The sequence below is a fragment of the Zonotrichia albicollis genome, chromosome 28 (genome assembly GCF_047830755.1).
Source record: "Zonotrichia albicollis isolate bZonAlb1 chromosome 28, bZonAlb1.hap1, whole genome shotgun sequence".
Classification (NCBI taxonomy): Eukaryota; Metazoa; Chordata; class Aves; order Passeriformes; family Passerellidae; genus Zonotrichia; species Zonotrichia albicollis.
In genome coordinates, this window is record NC_133846.1 from 7,367,146 (window position 1) to 7,388,793 (window position 21,648).

The 21,648-nt window shown below is 42.0% G+C and overlaps 1 protein-coding gene across 3 annotated transcripts in view; it reads left to right on the top strand.

Annotated features, from left to right (window-relative positions):
• MAGI3 (membrane associated guanylate kinase, WW and PDZ domain containing 3) overlaps positions 1-21,648 on the top strand; it is a 57,573-nt gene that overhangs the window by 26,225 nt on the left and 9,700 nt on the right. For 2 of the 3 annotated variants that reach the window (XM_074528189.1, XM_074528191.1), the window contains exons 2-16: positions 780-896; positions 2,304-2,423; positions 3,797-4,006; positions 5,278-5,452; positions 6,235-6,314; positions 7,752-7,809; positions 8,853-8,947; positions 9,533-9,721; positions 11,100-11,699; positions 12,718-12,749; positions 14,490-14,643; positions 15,155-15,246; positions 16,924-17,116; positions 17,822-18,007; positions 19,739-19,924. In XM_074528189.1, the coding sequence (XP_074384290.1) occupies positions 780-896; positions 2,304-2,423; positions 3,797-4,006; positions 5,278-5,452; positions 6,235-6,314; positions 7,752-7,809; positions 8,853-8,947; positions 9,533-9,721; positions 11,100-11,699; positions 12,718-12,749; positions 14,490-14,643; positions 15,155-15,246; positions 16,924-17,116; positions 17,822-18,007; positions 19,739-19,924 (2,487 nt within the window). The remainder of the gene's footprint in view (positions 1-779; positions 897-2,303; positions 2,424-3,796; positions 4,007-5,277; positions 5,453-6,234; positions 6,315-7,751; positions 7,810-8,852; positions 8,948-9,532; positions 9,722-11,099; positions 11,700-12,717; positions 12,750-14,489; positions 14,644-15,154; positions 15,247-16,923; positions 17,117-17,821; positions 18,008-19,738; positions 19,925-21,648) is intronic. The other variant, XM_074528190.1, reaches the window with a different exon arrangement.

Below are 21,648 nucleotides of genomic sequence, written 5' to 3' on the forward strand. Positions count from 1 at the left end.
TTGTGTGCTGAAGGGGCCATGGTTCTCCAGTGATGTGACAGATTCACTAATGATACCTGACAGAAGTATTGTAAAGGACTAACTGTAAAAAAACCCAACTCCCTTCTATTATGCAATGTTTTTAAGAAGGAAATATTTTCTTTTTATAATTTGAAGAATGCAAGTTCCCATGTGACAAAATATTGAACTCAGGTGACTGGTGAGTAGGTGTAAATTGAATGGAAACTACTTCAAAATGCAGTTAAATAGTTTCTTGTCTGTAGAGACTTTGAATTTTGGTAATAGGTTTTGTATTTTAATACTTTATATTGATTTTCAAACAATTCCAGACTATTGTCACTGCCTTGTTCGGGAGATGAGGGGGACTGGTTGTTAGTCAGCTCTGCTTAAAACCACAGTGCCAGAAGAAATTCTTCCCTGTGACGGTGGTGAGGTCCTGGCACAGGGTGCCCGGACAAGCTGTGGCTGCCCCATCTCTGGCAGCATTCAAGGCCAGGTTGGATGGGGCTTGGAGCAATCTGGGATAGTGGAAGGTGTCCCTGCCCATGGCAAGGGGTGAAACAAGATGAGCTTTAAGGTTCCTTTTTGACACAAACTATTGTGGGATTCTGTGATTTGATAGCACAAAATGATATTTTCCATCAAGGTTGTTGTATTTAAAACAAAGCAACTCTTCTAGCTGCGTGCTTTTTCTGAAACTACTATAGCACTAAAACACAGTTCTTATTGTGAGATCCTGCTTTACAGATTATTCTAATTTATTCTTTTTTCTTTCTAAGGAAAAGTCATCAACAAGGACTTGCGCCACTACCTAAGCCTTCAGTTCCAGAAGGGCTCGATAGACCACAAACTTCAGCAAGTCATCAGAGACAATCTCTATTTGAGAACCATCCCTTGTAAGTATGTAAAGATCAGCCTCATTTCATCTGTTCCTGCTAACTCCCACATAATTTATGAGTTTGAAATACCTTCTCTCTTAATCTGTTTTAGATTTTACCTTGTAGTGGAGACTTCTGGCTTTGCTACAGTAGCTTCACATCTGAAGTTGCCGTGAATTGGTGCGGCCAGTATGGACTGAAAACCAGCAAAAACTTGAGAATTCAAAGTTCAGATTGTTTCAGTACTATCTGTGTGTGGCTCTTCACAAATTTGTCAGTAGTTGTTAGAATGGCCCAGCCACTACAAGAAATAAATCTTTCGCAGCATGATCAAGCAGTGCCAAAACATCCTGAATTTTGTCAATGTGTTATGGTTTTTTTCTTCACAAAGAGCAAACTGAGGCCTTGAGTGTCAAGTGCATTTGGCAGAGCAGGGCAGCTGGAAGGAGGGTGGGAGGAGGGATTGGATGCAGAAGGGGTGACAGTGGCAGAACGTACAGGCAGATTGTTTGCTCATCCTAAGAAGACTGATTAAAAAGGCTCATCATTGACTGTTTAAATATTCATTACACTAAAAGCTTTGTCAAGTAAAGTTTTTGTATCTACAGGAATTCTACTCTCTTCTCTGTGAGCACACCTGAGAGTTAGTGACTTTCTTAAACTGCATTTCATTATTACTAGCTTTTATTTACTAGCCCTTGTTCATGCTGCTGCCTGAAAAAAATGATACATGCTTTTAAAATGCTATTAGGTTGTAGGCAGTAATGAATTGTAATGAATCAGTGAAGTTCTTTCAGGAGAGCTTTAATTAAGCTGTTATAACTATGGGAGGCTTGTTTTTATAGACAAAACACTTTGAGAACCTCTGCATTAACACAGCAGTTTACTGATAAAGTTTACCTTCAGCCAGTGGTTGGAGTGTGGCTGAATTATACCCTGAATCGTAGGTTAAAAAATAAATTCTGTGCTGAGTTATGGATTTTGTGGCCCAAAAATCAAATGTACTTAGTCATGATGACCTCATTGCAAATTAGAGAGTTGGTGCTGGTGGAAATAGGGAAAGATGCAGCACCTTTACAGCTGGGTTAAAATAAAATAACCCAGACTGGGATTGCGTGTCGTCAGCTGCCACAAAAGTTGGTTTTGCTTCACTGACCATGAGAAAGAATTCTCTATTAATTGCCACCTCACTGAGCTACTTCTCTCCTCCTCCCCCAATACCAGAAGTGTCGTTCCTATATAGTTTACTGTCTCACAGTTATTGTTCACTTGTTTACCAAGAGTTGTTTTAACTCTTACTAAAGTGACATAATATTTGTATAAAGATTTGAAAATACATTGTTTTTACTGACCTGTACAGCAGGCAGCATTTGGTAACAAGCAGCATTTATGTGTCTTACAAGAGTGTTTTCTCTGTCTTTGCAGGCACTACAAGGGCTCCCAGAGATGGGGAGGTCCCTGGGGTAGACTATAATTTCATTCCTGTTGAGCAGTTTAAAGCGTTGGAAGAAAGTGGAGCCTTACTAGAAAGTGGAACATATGATGGTATGTCAGTGATGTTTAATGGAATGGGAATAAGGACCCAATACTTGTGTCCAGGTGTAGCTCCTTGTGGTACCAGCTTTCCTGCTCACTTGATGGTCCTGACAGTAGTAGAGAGACAATAGTTAGTCTGTTTTTGGGTTACTGTGAAGAGGAGGAGCAATCTTGGTTTACAGCTTTCTAATAATCTGCAGATTGTCTTTCAACTGCTCTTAATCCCGCCAGATTATTTTCACTGTTGCATTTTTGGGAAGCATTCTGAAAGGGTTTGTTTGTGCCTGGTACAAATTTAAGAGAATTTAGTCAATTTTTTGTACACCTCAGAGAACGGAGCCACGTTCTCTCCTCTCAGGTGTGCATCAAAGAGAAATTCCGACCCAGCAGAGAAACTAAAGCATTTTTCAATGAAAAGTTGAACAGCACTAGACCAGATTGTAGGAAAGTTGGGTTTGTTAAATGTGTTGAGGAAAAACATTGTAATGGAGATGGTGATCAATCTCCTGAAAGGCTCTGTGCCTCTTGTTTTCCTTATCCCACACTATCTGTTAATATTGTCCAGTCTGTGGAAATCTAGTAAGCAAATTTAGGCTAAAGTAGTAGGTTTTTTTCTTCATCCCTGAGCCACACTTTATCTGACTGTCCCCTCTCTGAGCCTTGCCATTGCTTGATGTTTGCAGAAGGGTTTTCTTTCTATATGTATTTCCATGGTCAAAACCATATCCAGGCACTAAAAGTTACTCCAGCAGGAATTCTGGGAAGCTTCCTTGCTTTGTGCTCAATTCCATAATAAAAATCATATGAGCAGTCAGGAGAGAGGTCAATTGCTGAAATTCTTTTCCAGGAAACAGCAGATGATTCCTTTGTACTTCAGATTAAAATATTGAAGGAAAAATCTGTTCTTTTTTCTGAAGTAAAAATATCAGCCTATTGATATGAAAATGTTGATATGAAGCCATATCAACATCTTTGTTTTGCAAGTGTATTGTCAGTAGAAAATGGCAAGTGTTAAAAATCAATTACTTGTTAACTGGTTTTATGGAAACAAATGCCTTGTGTCTGCGTAAAAGTAATTTGCTTTTTGACTTCAATATTTCTGTTGCTCCGAATCCATCTATTTCTTTAGAAAATTTGTAGCAGGATAAAAGTTTTCAGATAACCTCTTGTTTTCTGACAATTAGTGCTGCATTAGCAAGAAGTCAGTGTATGAAAAAATAGGCTTTGACTGTTGATTGGGTTTTGGTAGTGCTGATGTCTTCTTTGAGGCTTTAAAATGTCACCAAAATACATTTGCGTGGGCACTAAACTGGTAACAGCCACTGCTAGTGCCTTCAGCAGTATCTGTGCTTCAGTGCTCCTGATTTCTGTCTCATTTTCAGGTAATTTTTATGGTACTCCAAAGCCTCCAGCAGAGCCCAGCCCCTTTCAGCCTGATCCAGTGGATCAAGTTCTTTTTGACAATGATTTTGATACTGAATCGCAGAGGAAAAGAACCACATCCGTCAGCAAAATGCAAAGGATGGAAAGTTCTCTCCCTGAGGAGGAGGAAGAGGAAGAAAAGGAAGCAGTTAATGGCAGTGGAGGGATAGGTTGGTTGACAAGGGGAGAAATTCCCTGGAGTATTGTATGAATGGATAAGGACTATACAAAAAACATTTGTGCTTCCTTAGTTTAGGTGAAGTATGAAGGCAGTTTCTGTTCAGACTGGTGCTTCTATTTGATTTTGAGATGACCTTTTAAAAAGAACCAGCTGTTCTCCCAGCCAGATGTGCAGTTGCATCATAAAATGCACTGCTGGTCAAGAACATGTGGTGCTGGATATGGACCAGAGCCAGTTACACGAGCAGGAAGGAAAAATTTGTCCACTCTTGAAATAACAGAGTCCTTCACAGCGTAGAATTCATACCCTGAAAATGTTACTGTTGAATTTTGAGGCAATCACTGAATTTGTACACAGGAGATTTTAAGGCAGTGATTGGTTGAAGGGGCAACATTGGCTCATACTGTAAAATTTTCAGATTTTGCCTAGGGGAACTGTCATACAACCTGAAATCACCCAAGGGGGAGCTTGTAGTGAGAAACAAAGCCAAGCATGTTGAGACTGGAGTGGTGTCCAGCAGGACCTTTCTGGGATTGGCAAGATGCCCTTTTCCTTTTGCTGCCATGATTACTCATCTGGAGGGGGGTGAATTGATGGTGGAGAGGAACTGTCACATTGCATTTGCAGTTGATCCTCTGTGTGACTGTTTAGGACTGTGTTACACTGACCAGACCTGACCTAGTCTTGTCATCTTCAGGGCTGGCAACACCACAGAGGGGCCAATGGTCAGGCTGGTGGTTGGGTGAAGGTCGTGGACATTGTCATGTCACAGAGGGTATCAAGCATAACCTCAGTTCTGAAGGATAGAGACTTCTATTTAAAGTTTCCTGCCGGAATTTTTGGGATCTTTTTTCTGGTTGTGGCTTGTAGCAAGGTGTTGTTTATTTTACTGGCAGTTTGGGTCTTCTCTACATTTCCTTCTGATTCTTTGAGGAATATTAGTAGGATTTTTTGATTGTTTTATGGCATTACAAACACTGTTATCTCTGTAGAAATGGCAACAGAACATAGTCAACTTGGATTTCTGCCAGTGTTGATTTTTCAGAGTAGGCTCAGGCACATAATACAAGGTTAATTCTGTTTGGCAGGGGAAGAGCAGAGTTCAGTGTTTTCATGTCAGCTTTTCCAAGTTCACAGCTGAAAAAATGCACATCACATAGAGAGACATGTTTGACATCCACTCGTAGCCAGATTAAGAGGGTGGTTCTTTGTGAGAAACAACATAAGCATCTGACAAAAACTTTCCCTGAACAACTGCAGAAAACAAAGAAAAACATTCAGATTCTCCTGACTGGATGAAACCTGTTCCCAGCTACAACCAGACAAGCAGCAACATGGACTTCAGAAATTATTTGTCAAGGGATGAGACCCTGGAACCACTACCCAAGAACTGGGAAATGGCCTACACAGATACTGGCATGATCTACTTCATTGAGTGAGTAACTCAACTCCTTGGAGGAGACAAATGCTGGTGGCTGCAGTCTGGAAAGCTTGCTCTTTCACCTCTCTTCTTCTCGTGCTGCTTCTGTTTCTTTATGAAATTTACTATTTTCCTACTGTTACACTCCTTACTCATTGAATGCTCGGTACAATTCCCATTGTGCAGGAAGACCTTATGGTTCCACCTGCAAAGTCAGTTTGTTTTTTCTAAGTTTTGTATCTCACAAATACAAAGCTGACTGAGTATTGCTAAGTGACACGTGACACGGAAACCTTCTCTATGTCAAATTTCCTTGAAATTTGAGACCTTGTTTAGCTTCTCTTCTCTGCTTGTGTTCCTTGGCTGGGAATGGATGTTTCAAAATACAAATAGCCCAGATGAAAGCCCAGGGTAGGAAAGTAGCTTTTGTGTGCACATGTAAAACTGCCTCATTTATGAGTTCTAAGGAAAAAATGAAACAGAAACCTCTCCTTCCAGAGAGTTTAGCATATGAGGAGGCTAGACATTTTTTTTTCCTATCAGGTAGAAACAGCTGCTGTTCCCATATGAGCTTTTGGGGGGCTGGGGGGAGGATCTCTGCCTCTAACACTTCCTGTGTGCCCTGGAGAGTCCCCAGTGTGCTGGTGCCTTTTCTTTTTAGCATTTTGTGATGTGATTGAGGCACAAATAATGGTTGTATTATCTAAAGTCTACATTTTCCTACAATAGTAAATACTTGAAGGAAAGTTTCTTCAGTGTGAGGGAGTTCTCTTACTGACATGTGTTCTGCTCTACAGTCACAACACCAAGACAACGACATGGCTTGATCCCCGACTCTGTAAGAAGGCCAAAGCTCCTGAAGATTGTGAAGATGGAGGTGAGATGTTCAGAATGCATTTGCCACCTGTCACTGATAAATGTATGAGTTTATTCCAACTGGATACATTCCATTACTTCTGTGGAAGAAGCTTCTCCTGGGTAGATGTGACTCTGGAGCTGGCAGCATAGTGCTGAGTGTCACCTGTTTGGTGGCAGTAGGAATTTACATAGGACTGGGGGGGCTGGGGGGAGGATGTGTGCCTCTAACACTTGCTGATGTATTTTCCCTGAAATAGTAGAATCTGGCCAAACAAAAGGTGTATCTACATTCCTGAGCAGAATATGAGATGTTTTGTTCCAGTGTCATTCTTAAGGAGAAAGCTGCACGTGAGTGATGATCTCACTGGAAACAGTTGTATAGGAGGAATATGGCAGAAGAAGGTCCATAAGTAACAGAATATAGGAATAACAAAGAAGGTGTGGCAAAATACATATTGCTGATGATAACTATTGCATATGACATAGTATTTGAATGCAGAGGCTAAGGGAGCAATCTGACTGATTGATTTAAATTCCTTCAAGACTTCCAGGTGAGTAGCCTCCAGGCAATTTCTGCAACCATTTCCTACACAGGTGGGCAATTTAGTCTGCTAGGAAAGAGTATCAGGTAGCTCTGTCTTCAGCAAATGCCTGACATGTTCCAAAAGCTGAAGCAGGCTCAGAATGGCGTGTCATCCTCCAAAACTGCCCAGCCTAACAGCCATGTATCCATAATGAAGCCAGCTGGAGCAATGGCTCCATACTGCTGCTTATTAAACGTACATGCAGCTCTTTAAACAGAGATGCAGGATATCCAAATGAGTAATATTTAAATTAATGGACCCATTGGGTCTTTAGTCAGACCCTGTGGAGCAACACTCATATTAGTAATTGGTAACATGCTGTCATGTGCTAGGGAAATTCCTGTTATTGTCAAACTTAGGACAGCCTCAAACAAGATTGCAGGGCAAATTTATCCTTAAAATGTCTGGCTGACTATATTCATTATTCTAATATTTAAATTTCTATGGTCAAGATAACTAGAACAATAAACTTGATAAGCTGACCTCTGTGGTAACTGCTTATTACCTTCAGTCAGTCATGCGCTGCTGGCACCCTCTTACCAGATGCTGAATTTGCCATAAAAAGGAGCCTTTTGCATGTAATTTTCAGTACAGACAGGTCTTTAAGTTTATTATATGTTTTAAGTTGTGTGATTTCATTGAATACAAGGCTCATCATTTAGTGCAATAACTACCCTGGTGCCCCGACAAGAAGGAGTAAGAGTTGCAGGGCTTCAGATTCCCTGGAACAGACTTTTACCTTTCATCAGGGAAGAAAACGAGACCTGAATTTTCCTCATATTTTTCATGAGCCTAGGTGTTCTTTAATGAAAACTCTGATATTTGTGGATAGTTTTCCCCTGTAATGGAAAATTCGGTCTTTCTGATTGCAGAACTTCCTTATGGATGGGAGAAAATAGAAGACCCTCAATATGGGACATATTACGTTGAGTAAGTGCTAATTATTGAATTGGCATACATAAAAAATTGAGCATGAAACTCTGAAGTCCTTGATCCCCAGTAAGTAGAGATTGTAATGAAGTGAAAGGCCGGGTTGGACAGGGCTAGGAGCAATCTGGTCTAGTATCCATACTCGTGGCAGGGGGTGGAACTGCTGGATGGGCTTTAAGGTTCCTTCCAGTCCAAGACATTCTGTGATTCTGTGAAACTATTAAATATATCCAGGAAAAACAGTTCTTGGGTTGCAAACTCATGGCACAAACTTCTGGTAGCATGGGCATGAGGGAAAATCCACAGTGTGACCTTAAAGACTTAGGGATTGTTTTTCATTTGGGGAAAGAAAGCAATTTGCAACCAAAATAATTTATAGATGGAAATGATCTCATATCATTTTTCCTAGCTTAACAAAAACAGAGTCACTTGACTTAAGAGTGGCACCTGATAACTTTAAAGAGTAAAAATAATTTGTAGATCATTGCTGTTTTCAAAAAGCCAAGTCCATAACCACCAAACTGCTGCAGGACAACTCTTTTGAATCTCCTTCAGGCCAGAGGAAATTAAATCTCTCCTTAACCATGGAGAAGAAAAATGGTAGAGTTGAAAATGTAGCTTCAGAGAACGAGCAAACATTTTTCACTTAGCAAAATTTGAATTATGCTCAAATTCGTTGGTTTTCCCCTCCTATGCTGTACTTCTCTATCATCTCCTAGGGAAAAGGTGATGCCTGAGTTTGTAAATAGTATAGGTCAATGGGTCAAGAGAAAAAGCAGATTTGCTCAGATCTAAACTATCACAACTCTGCCTGGCAATTAAAGGAGGTAAAATTTTATTTGCCTCAAACTAAGTAAACCGCTGGAATAGTGAGCATATTTTCAGTATTATTTATGAGAGGTTTTTTGTTCATTTCTCCAGAGCATTCATCTGACATAATAAAAAACAGTGTTTGTAGATGTGTTTTTTTGGGGTTGTCTTTTTTGGGAAGGAGTCGGGATGTTTTCTGTTGAAATCCTGACCTACCTTTTGTATGTCTGCAGTCATATTAACCAGAAAACTCAGTTTGAAAACCCAGTATTGGAAGCCAAAAGGAAAAAACAGCTAGGACAGACTGATGCTGGCCCTTCCAAATCAGGTATCACTGAATATTGTGTTCTTTGTCACATATATTTTTATCTGCAAGTATGCTTTATAAAAATCCCATTCTGGAATTCATGAAGGCGTCAGCCTTGTCTTTTTGCTAGCTATTGCAATGTTACCCTCCAAGATATTTTGGGTTTTTTGAAGGATTTTTTCATGTTAAAATTGAACCGACACATTAAGACTGCTTCTAAATAATTTTCATTGTTCTGAAGCCGGTTCTCATAAACAGCTTTGGAATATCTGGAGGGTTAGAAGAGCCATCTGGAAGTGCAGGTAAAGCCACACCTGGAGTTTTTATGCTTTTGACCTACTTTAACCTTGGTAGTCAAGGACAAAAATTGGGAATTTGAGGTGGGAGGTTTGCATACAGCTCTGTTGCAATTTGTTCAGAAAAACTCTTTTCCATGCACTGAATTCAGCTGGAAAATGAGTGTAGCACTTCCCTGTCTGTTTATCCTTTAGAACTGCTTCAGAAGCTGATAAACTATAAACAAGTCATTAACCTTTGTGACACCTTGAAAACCAGAATTAACCCTGGCTTACTGCCCTCCTGTCTCTGTATTCCATAATTCTAAAGGACCGGGAAGGTCTCTCTTCACTCGAGATCCATCCCAGCTTACTGGAGCACTCATAAGGACATCCCTGAAAAAAAGTACTATGGGATTTGGCTTCACAATCATTGGAGGGGACAGGCCTGATGAGTTTCTTCAGGTGAAGAACGTGTTACAAGATGGACCCGCTGCGCAAGATGGAAGAATTGCTCCAGGTCAAGTGTTATTTCTGTAAACTTCTACTTCCTGGGGTGCTTTGGAGAACACAGCTTGAGGCACAGGAGGTTGGAGGACTCCATACACATCCTCACTAAATAAAATATTTTCATATTTGTGAAAGATCTGTGCAGAGCAGTGGCTGAAAAGGAAAAGAAGCAGCATTCTAGATAAAAATTGACTTTAAGGGCCCTTCTGAAGATTTCAGTACTTCTGCTTTACCAAAGACACTTATCTTCATGTTTATTCATAGAATGGTTTCTCTGTAAGCGAAGTAAAAATAATGTGTTTGAATCCTAGTCTGTTTTGCCTTGTTGCTGCCAGAAACCATGACACCGATTATTAAAGCTGCAAAAGGCCCACAGCAGGAGTAAGGAAGCAAAGTTGTGTGAGCTGGACAAGGGAGGAGAGAAGAGGGATGAGCAACCCATGAGGACTTATGCATTTTTTCATGGTTATTACATGTGTAATTAAGTTACCTGTAACCTTACCATAACCTCTGGTTTGCATATTAGAAAAGGTGAAATGCTTCTTTGCCTATAACATAAACACTTACTCTTGAGCAAATGAGTAAAAGAACTCATACTTTGAATGATAAATACTATTAACTTACAAAATGGAACAATTTCCTGTTTTGTTGCTGATGTATTGTTTGAACTTGTTTGTATGTGGTTCATTTTCCACCTTTGCAAAAATGTAAACAGTCCTGCAGAACTGTTGGAATGGAAAAGACATGCAGCTATTCTGATTGTTATTCATGGAATAAGGGAGATCCTGTTTTACTGATGCCTGGGCATTAAAGGGATAGGACAGTTTGCAGGACATATTGTACCTCACATGCAGAGTTTCACATCAAAATTATGAAGACATGAAACAAGGTTTTGGGATCTGAAGCCCACATAAGTTCATTTTGAAAATGTATTCTTAGCCACGTGTGGCAGCAGTGTAAGAGTATGTGTGTGTGCACAATCCTAGCTTAAGTTCAGCCAGACCTAAAATAAACACGAGGCCGAAAAAATCCGATTTATTCTGCATTGGGTTTAGGATGCTCTGCAATATGAATTAAAGTGGAAGACATCTGCTTGCTGTAGTGTGCGTGCTCTGCTTCATCTCCCGTGGCTGTACAGTATAATTTTTTAAATCTGCTGCAGATTAAACTTTATATATTTAGCACACTGTGTCCTGAGATGAAATAGAATAAATGCAAGGAGGAAATGCTTTTTGACAATATTAGCCATGAGGTAATATCCCAGACACTAGTTATTAAGTTGTTATTAAGTTATTAATTTGAAGACAGCACTGTGATTTCTGCAAGGTAGGCTTTTGTGGAAGGTTTCGCTTCTGTTTTTGACACCATCAAAATTTCTTTTGTAACAGGTGACGTCATCGTGGACATAAATGGAAGCTGTGTCCTTGGCCATACCCATGCAGATGTTGTCCAGATGTTTCAGCTCATTCCCATCAATCAGTATGTGAACATGACTTTGTGTCGTGGGTACCCTCTTCCTGATGACAATGAAGACCCCGTGGTGGATATAGTGACAGCCACACCTGTCATTAATGGTCTGCCGGTGGCCAAGGGAGATGCTTCCGTGTCCAGCCAAGATTTAGTAGCAGCAACAGTCATGTTGGACCAGAATGGGAAAGTGTTGGTCAACGGTCGCCTGAACGGCCCTTCTGTGGATTCAGCAGAGCAAAGGGTCTCCTTTGCCTCCTCAGGAGGCTCTCAGCCAGAGCTGGTCACCATCCCTCTGATCAAAGGGCCTAAAGGCTTTGGGTTTGCCATTGCAGACAGTCCCACAGGCCAGAAGGTGAAGATGATTTTGGACAGCCAGTGGTGCCAAGGCCTACAGAAAGGGGATGTCATCAAGGAGATTTGCCATCAGAATGTGCAGAGCTTGACCCACTTGCAGGTGGTGGAGGTGCTCAAGCAGTTTCCAGTCGGAGCAGAGGTGCCTCTGCTTATCTTAAGAGGAGGTACAGACAAAATTGCAGTTGTCATATTGGTTATAAGTTTTTAACAGTCCTATTTTAGTGTGATATCTAAATTGTGTCCAGTCTTGACAGCTAAGCAGCAGTTCATTCTATCTCTGAGCTATTATGTTCTAAGTTTGATTTATACCCCTCACTATTTAGGGTGAGAGCATGTTGCTGGGGTTTTGTTTGAAGTTTTAGTTAGGTTTTTCTTTGGGTCTTTTTCCCTCAACAATTATATGGTGATATGTTTATGCACTGTCTCTTCCAAGTCTCTGGGGAGTGCTAAAGCAAACATGTGGTCTCCAGTGTAATGCAAAGCATATGATGGACTGAGATTTGTGCGGTTCTTCAAATATATTCTAGTAGTTGTGTTTGTAAAGAACAGGGGATTGCACGAGATGGGAAGAAGCATTAGTGAAGAGGTGGTGCTGATCACTGGGAATAGCAGAAAAAATTCTGTTTTCCTTTGCATATTCATACCCCTTCCTTGATTGTCAGTCACAGACCAGAATGCATCTTCTCCCCAGAAACTGTAGTAGACAGTGTCTGTCTTTCAAAGGAAGCTGAATCTGAATGAATTATGGGGCAGCTCATGGCCGTTCAGTGTCCCTTCAGGCTTTATTGTAACCCTGACTTCGGCCACTGCTATTTGCAAAAATCTCTGGATCTTTTTCTGTATAAATACTACTGTTCCTTAATCAGCTAAGGAAATAATTAGATTTCTGTGTGGCAAGTGAAATTCCTTCAGACAAATTCATAAGTCTCCTTATCCCATGAACTGAGGGGTGACTTGGCTGACCAGCTTCCAGCAGAAGGAGAAATGGATATTTTTCATTGTTGTAAAGCTTTCTGTTCTAATTGAGACTTCTCTAAAGTGGTGGTTTTGGTAACTTTGCCATTTAAAAGCACAGTGTATCAGCTACTATTATTTTTACCCCAGGGGCAGCTGATTATATTGCTGAAATGTTGTTGAAACTTTTTGTAATCTGCTATTAAAGTTACTTTCTGTTTTCTTCAGGTCCACCCTCCCCTACTAAAGCTGCCAAAGGAGTGAGTATTGGTGATGTATTTAACTTGTTTCTGACCTGCTTTGTAATCTCATTTACTCTGGATTTTAGTACCTGTGATAACCTGCAAGATGGTTTAGCAAAACCACATCTGCTTGGTAGGCAAAAATTCTTCATCTAAGTTAGAGTACCCATTAAAAGGGAAACAAAATACAGTATCTGTTTTTTTCATTCCTAAAGGAACTTTATGATCCTTTGATTCTTCTCAGTCCTCGCATAGAATTAATGGACTGGTTAGTGCTCTCTTTTGGAAATGCTGATCTTTGGATCCATATTTTCAGCAAGTCTATGGAGCTGTACATTCCTAGCTCAATACTCATTGCTCTTGGAATTTTGATCTGTCAGGACATCTTTAATATGTATTAGCTCAGTAAAGAATCCTTGGTCTTAATAGAACAGTCTCTGATTTAATAATGCTGATATTAATGCTTCTGTTTATTATGAAGGTTTCTGTTGTAAATTGGACTGGTCGAACACAGATACTTCTTTATAAATGCTTCTTGTACAGAGCAAATCAGGGCAATTTATGAAAACCCCATTACCAGAACATAGCTGTAACTTCTCTTTCTATCTTTATCCTGCTGTTTGAGTGCAACCTTAGTTGCGTCCCAGCAGTGGAATGATGCAAGCACACATGTTCAGCATGCTCAAAGATGACTGTGCTCCATCAGATCTTCAGATTCAGTTCCTTGCAAGCATCCACCTGCCCGCACTGAATAAATCAGAGCAGAAATCCCTGCAGTTGGAGGGCCCTGGTCCTGTCAGCATGGATCCCATGGCAATGTGCTAAAAATAGTTTGGACTTGGGTACTGGCATTCTATTCCAGCACACATACAGCAGCAACAACCCACAGAGTGCTTGATGCTCAGTGGCATTAAGCAGTGTGGCAAAATAATTCACTTAAAAAGGGCAAGTTCTTGTGTTTATAAACATACAAGAAGTGTCAAACTGCTGAATGGCTCTGGGCAGTTTCTTCTGCTCTTGGTGAAAGGGCAGATCTACATCTGTTCTGCTCCTGCTGTGGTTTGGCATGCACTGCCACGTGCCAGCTTTCCAGGCTGGATTTCAGCGCAGAAGAAATATTTAGAGTTATTTTGTTGCATAATTGATTGGGGATTTAGATGAGGGACCACATGTGGGTCCTTGCCTCATGAACAGGAGAGTTGCAGCTGTCAGATCATGAAAAGACGAAAAAGGCAAGTTGTTAATACCTCACGCTGCCCAGGTGTGTCCTCCTGCCCCGTTGTATATTGCTCCAGCAAACAGCTCATGCTAGGAGCACCCCTGGTGCTTGTGGGGAGGAGCTTGGCAAAGGACAGGAGGCAGTGCTGGTGAGGAGTACGTGTGCCTTTGGTGCTGGATTGTGGCCCACAGCCAGGCAGGCACCTGACAAGGATTCGGTGTCTTCTTCAAACATGATCAGTCCTTTTGACCCACTTCATCCTATGTGTTGGTAACTACCAGCATCTGCCCATCTTCACTCCTCTCTGAGTGACCTTAAAACTCAGTCACTTCAAACTCTTTCCAATGCTAGTCTCCAGTAGAAACTCATGTACAAGTGAGGAAGACTTAATACTCTGGTCAGACATATCCACTGGAAAAGCTGTAATTTTGTTCCTTTCTTCCTGTCTATTTCTTCTGCATGATGTTCATTGTCTTTTCACACACAAGTGTAGTCATGCCTTTATTTAATGTGGATTTTGCATCTGTGGGCTGTTTCAGAAGGACAGGCAGGACAGTTCCGGGAGTTTGGAAGCTGTCAGCGATACCATTCCGCAGCCGATGCCCTTCCCGCCCTCTGCTGTGCGACCAGGCTCTCCTAAACTGGACCCGTCTGAAGTCTACCTGAAGTCTAAGACAATTTACGAGGACAAACGTAAGTACATCATCCTAATCTTGAAAATACTGTGTTATGAGGGAATTTTTTTTCTCTTGTTGCATGTGCAGTAAAACTACTGAGACTTTGTTGCTAAGTTTGTTAACCTGCTGTGGATAAAACGTTTCAAGTAATGCATCATTCAAACAGCAATCAGAAAAACAAAAAGGATTAAGTTATGTTTCAGCCGTATTTTCAGTAAAACAATTAATTGCAGAAATAATGTCAAGGGTGGTTCTGAAGTAAACTGCAGCAGACCTGCTTATAAAAGTAGTTCTGAGTTGTGTTACAGAGTGGCTTTTATCCTGGTCTGCTGCACAGATGTAGTAGAGATTTCTGCTTTGAAAATTAATGTTACTATTTTGGAAAGAGAATATCACTGTACTTCTGGTTGCTGTGTTTTGTCACTAGAAGACTCAGAGTGTACCACCAAAGCATAATCCTTCAAGAACTCCTCAATATCCAGGATAGCTCCTTACATGTTTTGAAATACTGTTTTTCTTTTTCTTAGCTCCAAACACAAGAGATTTAGATGTTTTCCTGAGAAAACAAGAGTCAGGCTTTGGTTTCCGGGTGCTTGGTGGGGACGGACCAGATCAGCCTGTAAGTGAAACTGATCACAGTTATTCACAGTATTGCTGTTGGAATAATTCTACTCTGTCATCCCCATTTCCCATCATCCCATCCAGGCAGCTCAGTGATGGCAAAATTGATTGATTCATACCTGCCTTTCAGAGATCAGGAATTAGTCCTCATTACCTTTATTTTTTCCCCTCTTCATGGACTCCATTCTCCAAGGTTCTGCGCCTTTCCCGCTACCGAGCCCATCCTTGGCCGCAATTTTCTGTCGGGCCGAGGACACTGGTGGTGTTTCTACAGCTGTTGCTGTGTCTCGGAGCCCACGGAAGGGCCATGCTGGTCCCCAGCCTTTGCCCATTGTCATCTGATCCCGGTAGTGATCAGTCATTGGTGAGCTGTGCACAGCAGCACATCCTGGGAAGCAGCTGAGTGGAAGGAAGTGGTTGCTCCTTCTGTCAAAATTTCATTAGGCTGTTCCTTTCCTTGCTGCCCAGTGAAATGAGGTTTGAGATGGTGACACACCCCTTTTATTCCCTGCTTCTCCCACTGGATTTTTAGGCGTGCATTGTGTCGGAGGCAGCTGGGCAAATGCCAGACCAGACACCCCTGGATGGTCTGCTCTCCAAGGGCAGGTTTTAGGAGACTCCCCTGTATTTTCAAACATGCATACATTTCTCTTTGGGAAGAAGCTCTAAGACTTGTACTATATATCAGGGACCTTTCTTTAAGCTGTTTAAGTGGAGAGAAAAAGCTTTTGGAATAGATCTGCGTAGATTGTTTTCCAATTACAGTGAAGGAATTCGGTTTTTCCATTCCCAGCTGTGATTCAATGCTAGCCTTTTTTTTTCTTTTTCCCTCACTAATATGCATTTAAAGTAAAAAGCAAACACAGAGGATGTTACTTCTGTTGCACTTTATAGCATTTGTGGTGTTTGGTTTCCATAACACCCATAGCTGTTAGGAAGTGTGGAGCTGATGTCTTGAGTGCTGTGTACTGATGAGCTGCCCGCCATTCTTAACCTCCAGCAATACTAGCTGTGGTTACCCTTAATCTTCCATTTAATTGAAAATGATTGTAGCATGTGAAATTGAGTGTGGTGTTCTTCTCTGTATTATATTTAGTAGCACTTTTTGAGGTGGGGGGTAGGCAGAACTGTTGGTGTTTGAATTCATTATCTAATTACCAAAAGCTGAGAACTGAAGCAACTTGAAATGTGGAACTGTCTATAAACAACTTTTCAGAAACAAACTTGAGTTTGTTCAAAAGCTTTTATTTCTTTCCCAGTCATTCTTCCTCAGTCTTGGTAAAAAAAAAATGAAAATAGAGTAGATTGAATGTCAGAGGGTTTTGTGTCATAAATATCTAGGAAATCATATATATAAGTACATGGTGTGTGCTCATTTCAAAAATTTTTCTTTCTAATAAACTGGCAAACATGCTCAAGAGAGAAGAACTGACAAAAATATAGATTAAAGATTTTTGAAGTATTTAGTGAATGCTTTGAGACTCCAGATTGTCTCCACTAGATCAGCTTGTGCAGAGTACACTTGCTGGCTGCATTTCTGCTAGAGCTGGACAGTGAGGTAATCTTTAAAAAAATGTTCCCCAAAAGACCTCTTCTGCACAGATTCACGTGGATTCCAAACACTGTGTTCTGATGAACTCATGTTCTTTTTCAAACCCCTGGACTCTGCTCACAGATTTATATTGGAGCCATAATCCCATTGGGAGCAGCGGAAAAGGACGGGAGGCTGCGTGCAGCGGATGAGCTGATGTGCATTGATGGAGTCCCTGTGAAAGGGAAGTCACACAAGCAAGTTCTGGATTTAATGACCAGTGCTGCACGAAACGGGCAGGTGCTGCTCACTGTCCGGAGGAAGATCTTCTTCAGTGGTAGGTGTCTGCTTGCCTAGAAAGTGCACTTAGGGCTTGTAATCAAATCCACTGAAGTTGCTCTGGAACTTAATTACTGTACTGGGGCTGAGCAGCCTGAGATTGAGGAAGGTGAGCTATAACTCTTAAAAGGAGAAAAGCAGAATTTAAGAGGCTTGGACTCTGTTGCTTGCTAGCTTGCACTGCTCACACAGGTAAGGCTCTGAAAGTTATGATGCAGGGGTGGTTTCTTCAAACCTTTTTGCAAGTAGTAGTTAGAACAGCCATTAGTGCTATGAAAATTGCATGGTAATGCAGTCTGTTTTCTCAACATCCCAGAATGGTTTGGGTTGGAAGGGACCTTAAAACACATTTCTTCCCACACCCTGCCGTGGGCAGGGGCACCTTCTATATGCTGTATTCTCAAGTCTTTTAGTATTAGAGTGTAGGAAGATTAACTGTATTCAAACTAGAGCTGTTTCAGAGCAAGATCTTGAGATGCCACAGTTTTAGATCAGTGTCCAGATCAACACTTTAGAGAAGATTAGTCTGTGACTCCATGAATGACAAAGCTGGGGTGGGATTTACAGCTGACAAGGGCCCCCTGCTCTGATTAGTAACTGCTGTTGCCACCTCATGCTGTTACTGACAACTGAGCTTCAGGGTTGTGCTGAAGTTGCTTTGTGTGATTTGTACCTTATTTGTTGTTTGTCTGTTCCCTGCAAGGGGAAAAGCAGGCAGAGGAGGAGGAGCCGCAGCCTGTCCTGACACAGAACGGCTCTCCTCGGCTGAACCGTGTCGACTTTGCCAACCAGCCATGCCCGGAGGTGTACGACGTCCGTCTGCAGCGAAAGGAGAACGAAGGATTTGGCTTTGTTATCCTCACCTCCAAGACCAAACCTCCTCCTGGGGGTAAGTGCCATGTCCTGGTGGCTCTGCCTCTGCTTAACCTCGCTGGGGCGTCTCCACGGATATCTCTTCCTGTGCAGTGCTGGTGTTTCCCTCATAGTCAGCTTTCACTCACACTGGCACAGCCCAGCCAATTGAGTGTTGGTATGTCTTTCTTCATACTTACGCTCTTGTTCACCCAACTGTGACAGAAATGCGGAAAAGGGAATTTATAGCTCACACAAGAGTGTGCACTTGTCCCAGGGCAGCATTTGGGATGTAGATATTTGTCAGGCTCTAGTGATGTTGCATTAATTCATTGGCATTTTAATGGAAGCATAGTTTCAACTGTGGCTTTATATTACCTATAATCAGGTAAGAATTCTTATTCTGGAGATCTGAGGAAGTACAGTGTACAGTATTTGGTGGAAAACTATGAACTTGTTACTGTCTTTGAGTGTGTTTGTCTAGAAAGATCATCAAAATGAACAAGTAGTCTGATCTGGTATTGCAATTGTGAGATATTGACGCGGCTCAGGCATAGTTGGCTCTAGTTCTGCCTCTGCGTTCGTCTCTGGGAAAAGGACTGAAATCGAACTTTTTGCCTTCTACTTCTCAGAACATTTCTTCTGTTCTCCAGTCTGTCTGTTCTGGCCCCAGAGCTTTGGTTTCTGGAGGAGTCTGTGCAGGGCATGGTGTCGCTCTGGGGTGAACTGAGGGAACCAAGGCAGGAGAGCTGGAGGAAATCTGAGACAATTATTACAAGTGCATATTCATCTCAGAGACTAGGAAAAGCGGTCAGGTCTATGCAAATCTGATGTAGCACCTTGCTGGCCTTGCACAGGCTCTCTGCTCAGGTCCTCACCTGACTGAATCAGTCGCCGGCAGGAGAATCCGTCCCCAGCAGGAGAAGTTTGATATATTTTTAAAGTGTGTTAAGGGTTAATTTTTGTTTGCAAGTAGGAAGAGCTTGCCCATGCATCTGGATGTCTGTGTTACAGGGGATGGCCATAAGTCTCTCTGAGCCCACACTGTCTGTCAGGGTCGATGCATGAAATGGAAAACTACACTATATATGGTAAAACCAACTGTTCTGGTGCACTCCAGGGACATACATTCTCACTCATCCCTTTGCAAATATGATCCATTTCCTTCCCATGTTTTCCTTCAGGCACAGCACCCTGTACATGACAAGGCCATGCTGTGTGGTTGGCATCTCCATTGTACAGGTGTGTCCTGTACAAGCAGTTTCACCCTTTGGAGCAGGAGAGGAGGGACAAACACTGATCTTTGCTCTGTGGTGACCAGTGACAGGACCAAGAGAACAGCTGGAGCTGTGCCAGAGGAGAGTTAGGTTGAATATTAGGAAAAGCTTCTTTGCCCAGAGGGTGGTGAGGCACTGAACAGGCTCCTCAAGGAAGCAGTTACAGGCCCAAGGCTGCCAGAGCTAAAGCAGTGTTTGGACAACACTCTCCAGGCACAAGATGGGATTTGTTTGGATTTTGGGATGTCCTCTGCAGTGCCAGGAGTTGATGATCCTTGCGCGTCCCTCCAACTCAGCATATTTTGTGGTTCTGTGACTGGCAGTTCTGGGTCTATGTGATGCTTATCTGATGTGCACGTGGTAGAATTCTTGAGGCTGCCCTGTGCAGGGCCGGGATTTGGATTTTCATCCTTGTGGATCCCTTCCCGCTCAGGATATTCCATAATTTTGTGAATACTTACAGTGTTGCTGTGCCTGTTCTTGTTTCTTAGTGATTCCTCACAAGATCGGGCGGGTTATCGAGGGAAGCCCGGCTGACCAGTGTGGGAAGCTGAAGGTGGGTGATAGAATCTCAGCGGTAAACAGCCAGTCCATTGTGGAGCTCTCCCATGACAGCATTGTGCAACTCATCAAAGATGCAGGCAACGTGGTGACCCTCACAGTGGTGGCTGAGGAAGGTAAGGAAGGTGCCACCACGCTATCAAAGTTGGGTATTTATCACTGCTGAAGTTTACTGGCTTAAATGGAGCATTTGAAGATGTTTGGAAATTTAGGGGAGTAAATCTTAGAATATCCTGAGTTGAGTGGGACCCATGGGGATCATCAAGTCCTGGAAGTTGAATAAGTTGGTAGCTTGTGTGTTTGCTCTGGAAGAGCTAAAGGCAGGTGGGATAGAGAGAGGAGCTGCCACAATAAGGTGCTTGTACCCAATAAGGGGCTAAAATTAATAACAGTGCAATGAAGAGTGAGAGAAATTCTCATGTGTGAGAGACAGAAAATGCCGCTAACATAGAAACATCCTGTCCGGACCTTGTATTCTCCAGCCAAAGAGAAATGACCCCTCAGGGGGCTGCAGCAGCCACAGGATCATGCTTAGCGAGAAAATCTCTCCTCAGCTCAGGGGCCCGGCTCCTGTTGGTGCAGGTCCTGCCAGAGCTCTCTTCCCAATGAGGCCAGTGCTGCCAGGATGCTCTGTCCCTGCTCTAAGGCCACAGGGACTCCTGCTTTCCAAATCTCCATTTAAACCATGAGTTTTTGCTTTCTCCCATGTTAAAACACACAAATTCCCTAATGCTGCATCCCTGCAGTAGAAACATGCTGCAGTTCTGTCTGCCAAAGCTCCCCTTTGGAAAAGGGTCACATCCCACCACACAGGAAAAAAGCCTTGGCAGGGTTTTCCTGCCAATCTTGCACCTGCAAAACCTGCTGGGTCACCTAAGCAGCAAAGTTACTCCTAGATACTGCAAAGTCCCATCTTCGGAGACTGTGGCTTAATGACGGCTCCCATGTAACACTGCATGCACTGTGATATTGTTTCCAAACAAAAATGTAAATATATAGAATCCAGTAATTTGGAGAGAAAAGCTGTTTTCCTGCCCTGCATTTTTCTTGAATGCTGCTTAATTAAGTCCATATCATTATTTTGTCAGGAAGTTGGCTTTCTTCACCTTTGAAATAAGACTTAGGTAGAGCCAGGCTGTGAATAAAGCCAGCAGATGATTCTCTAATTTCACGTTCATTGCAAATATTTAACATGCCATCTCAGCCTGTAACGCAGGATTTCAAAGACCTAATATTCCTTTTTGTTAATGCTTGAAGTAGAGAGACCTCTATAAGTTGTTATTTTTCTATTAAGATTTTTATTTTTATCAAATCTGGTTCATTCCAGTTTGAAGGGACACACTTCAAAGCAGTTGCCATGGGTGATGTTTATAAAGCAACCGAAGTTTGAGTTGGTTGAATTAGATCTGTTTTCTCTGCAGCTTTTAGTCATCAAATACAGACTGATTTGGGTTGGAAGGACCTGAAAGCCCATGGGGCTGCCATGGACAGGAACACCTTCCACTTGTTTTCAAAATAAATTTTCTGAATATCATATTTCTACCCATTATTTGTGTATGACCTTGCATGGACTTTGTGTAAAAACCTTTCCCACTGCCTCAGTTACAGATTTGGAGCCAAAATACAGAGAGAAAAACACAACGTGGGGAGACTCAACAAAGAGAGGAAAGAGCCCCTCAGTAGCAGGTGGTAAAACCAGAGAAAAGATCAGTCAGAAAAAATCTGTGGCTCAGAGGAGCTGGAGTTGGTGTGTTTGAGATGTAAAGAATTTTGTGACAGTGAAGGAGAAAGAAGCAGAACTGGTCTCAGTGGAGTGGGCATATATCTCCACTTTAAAATT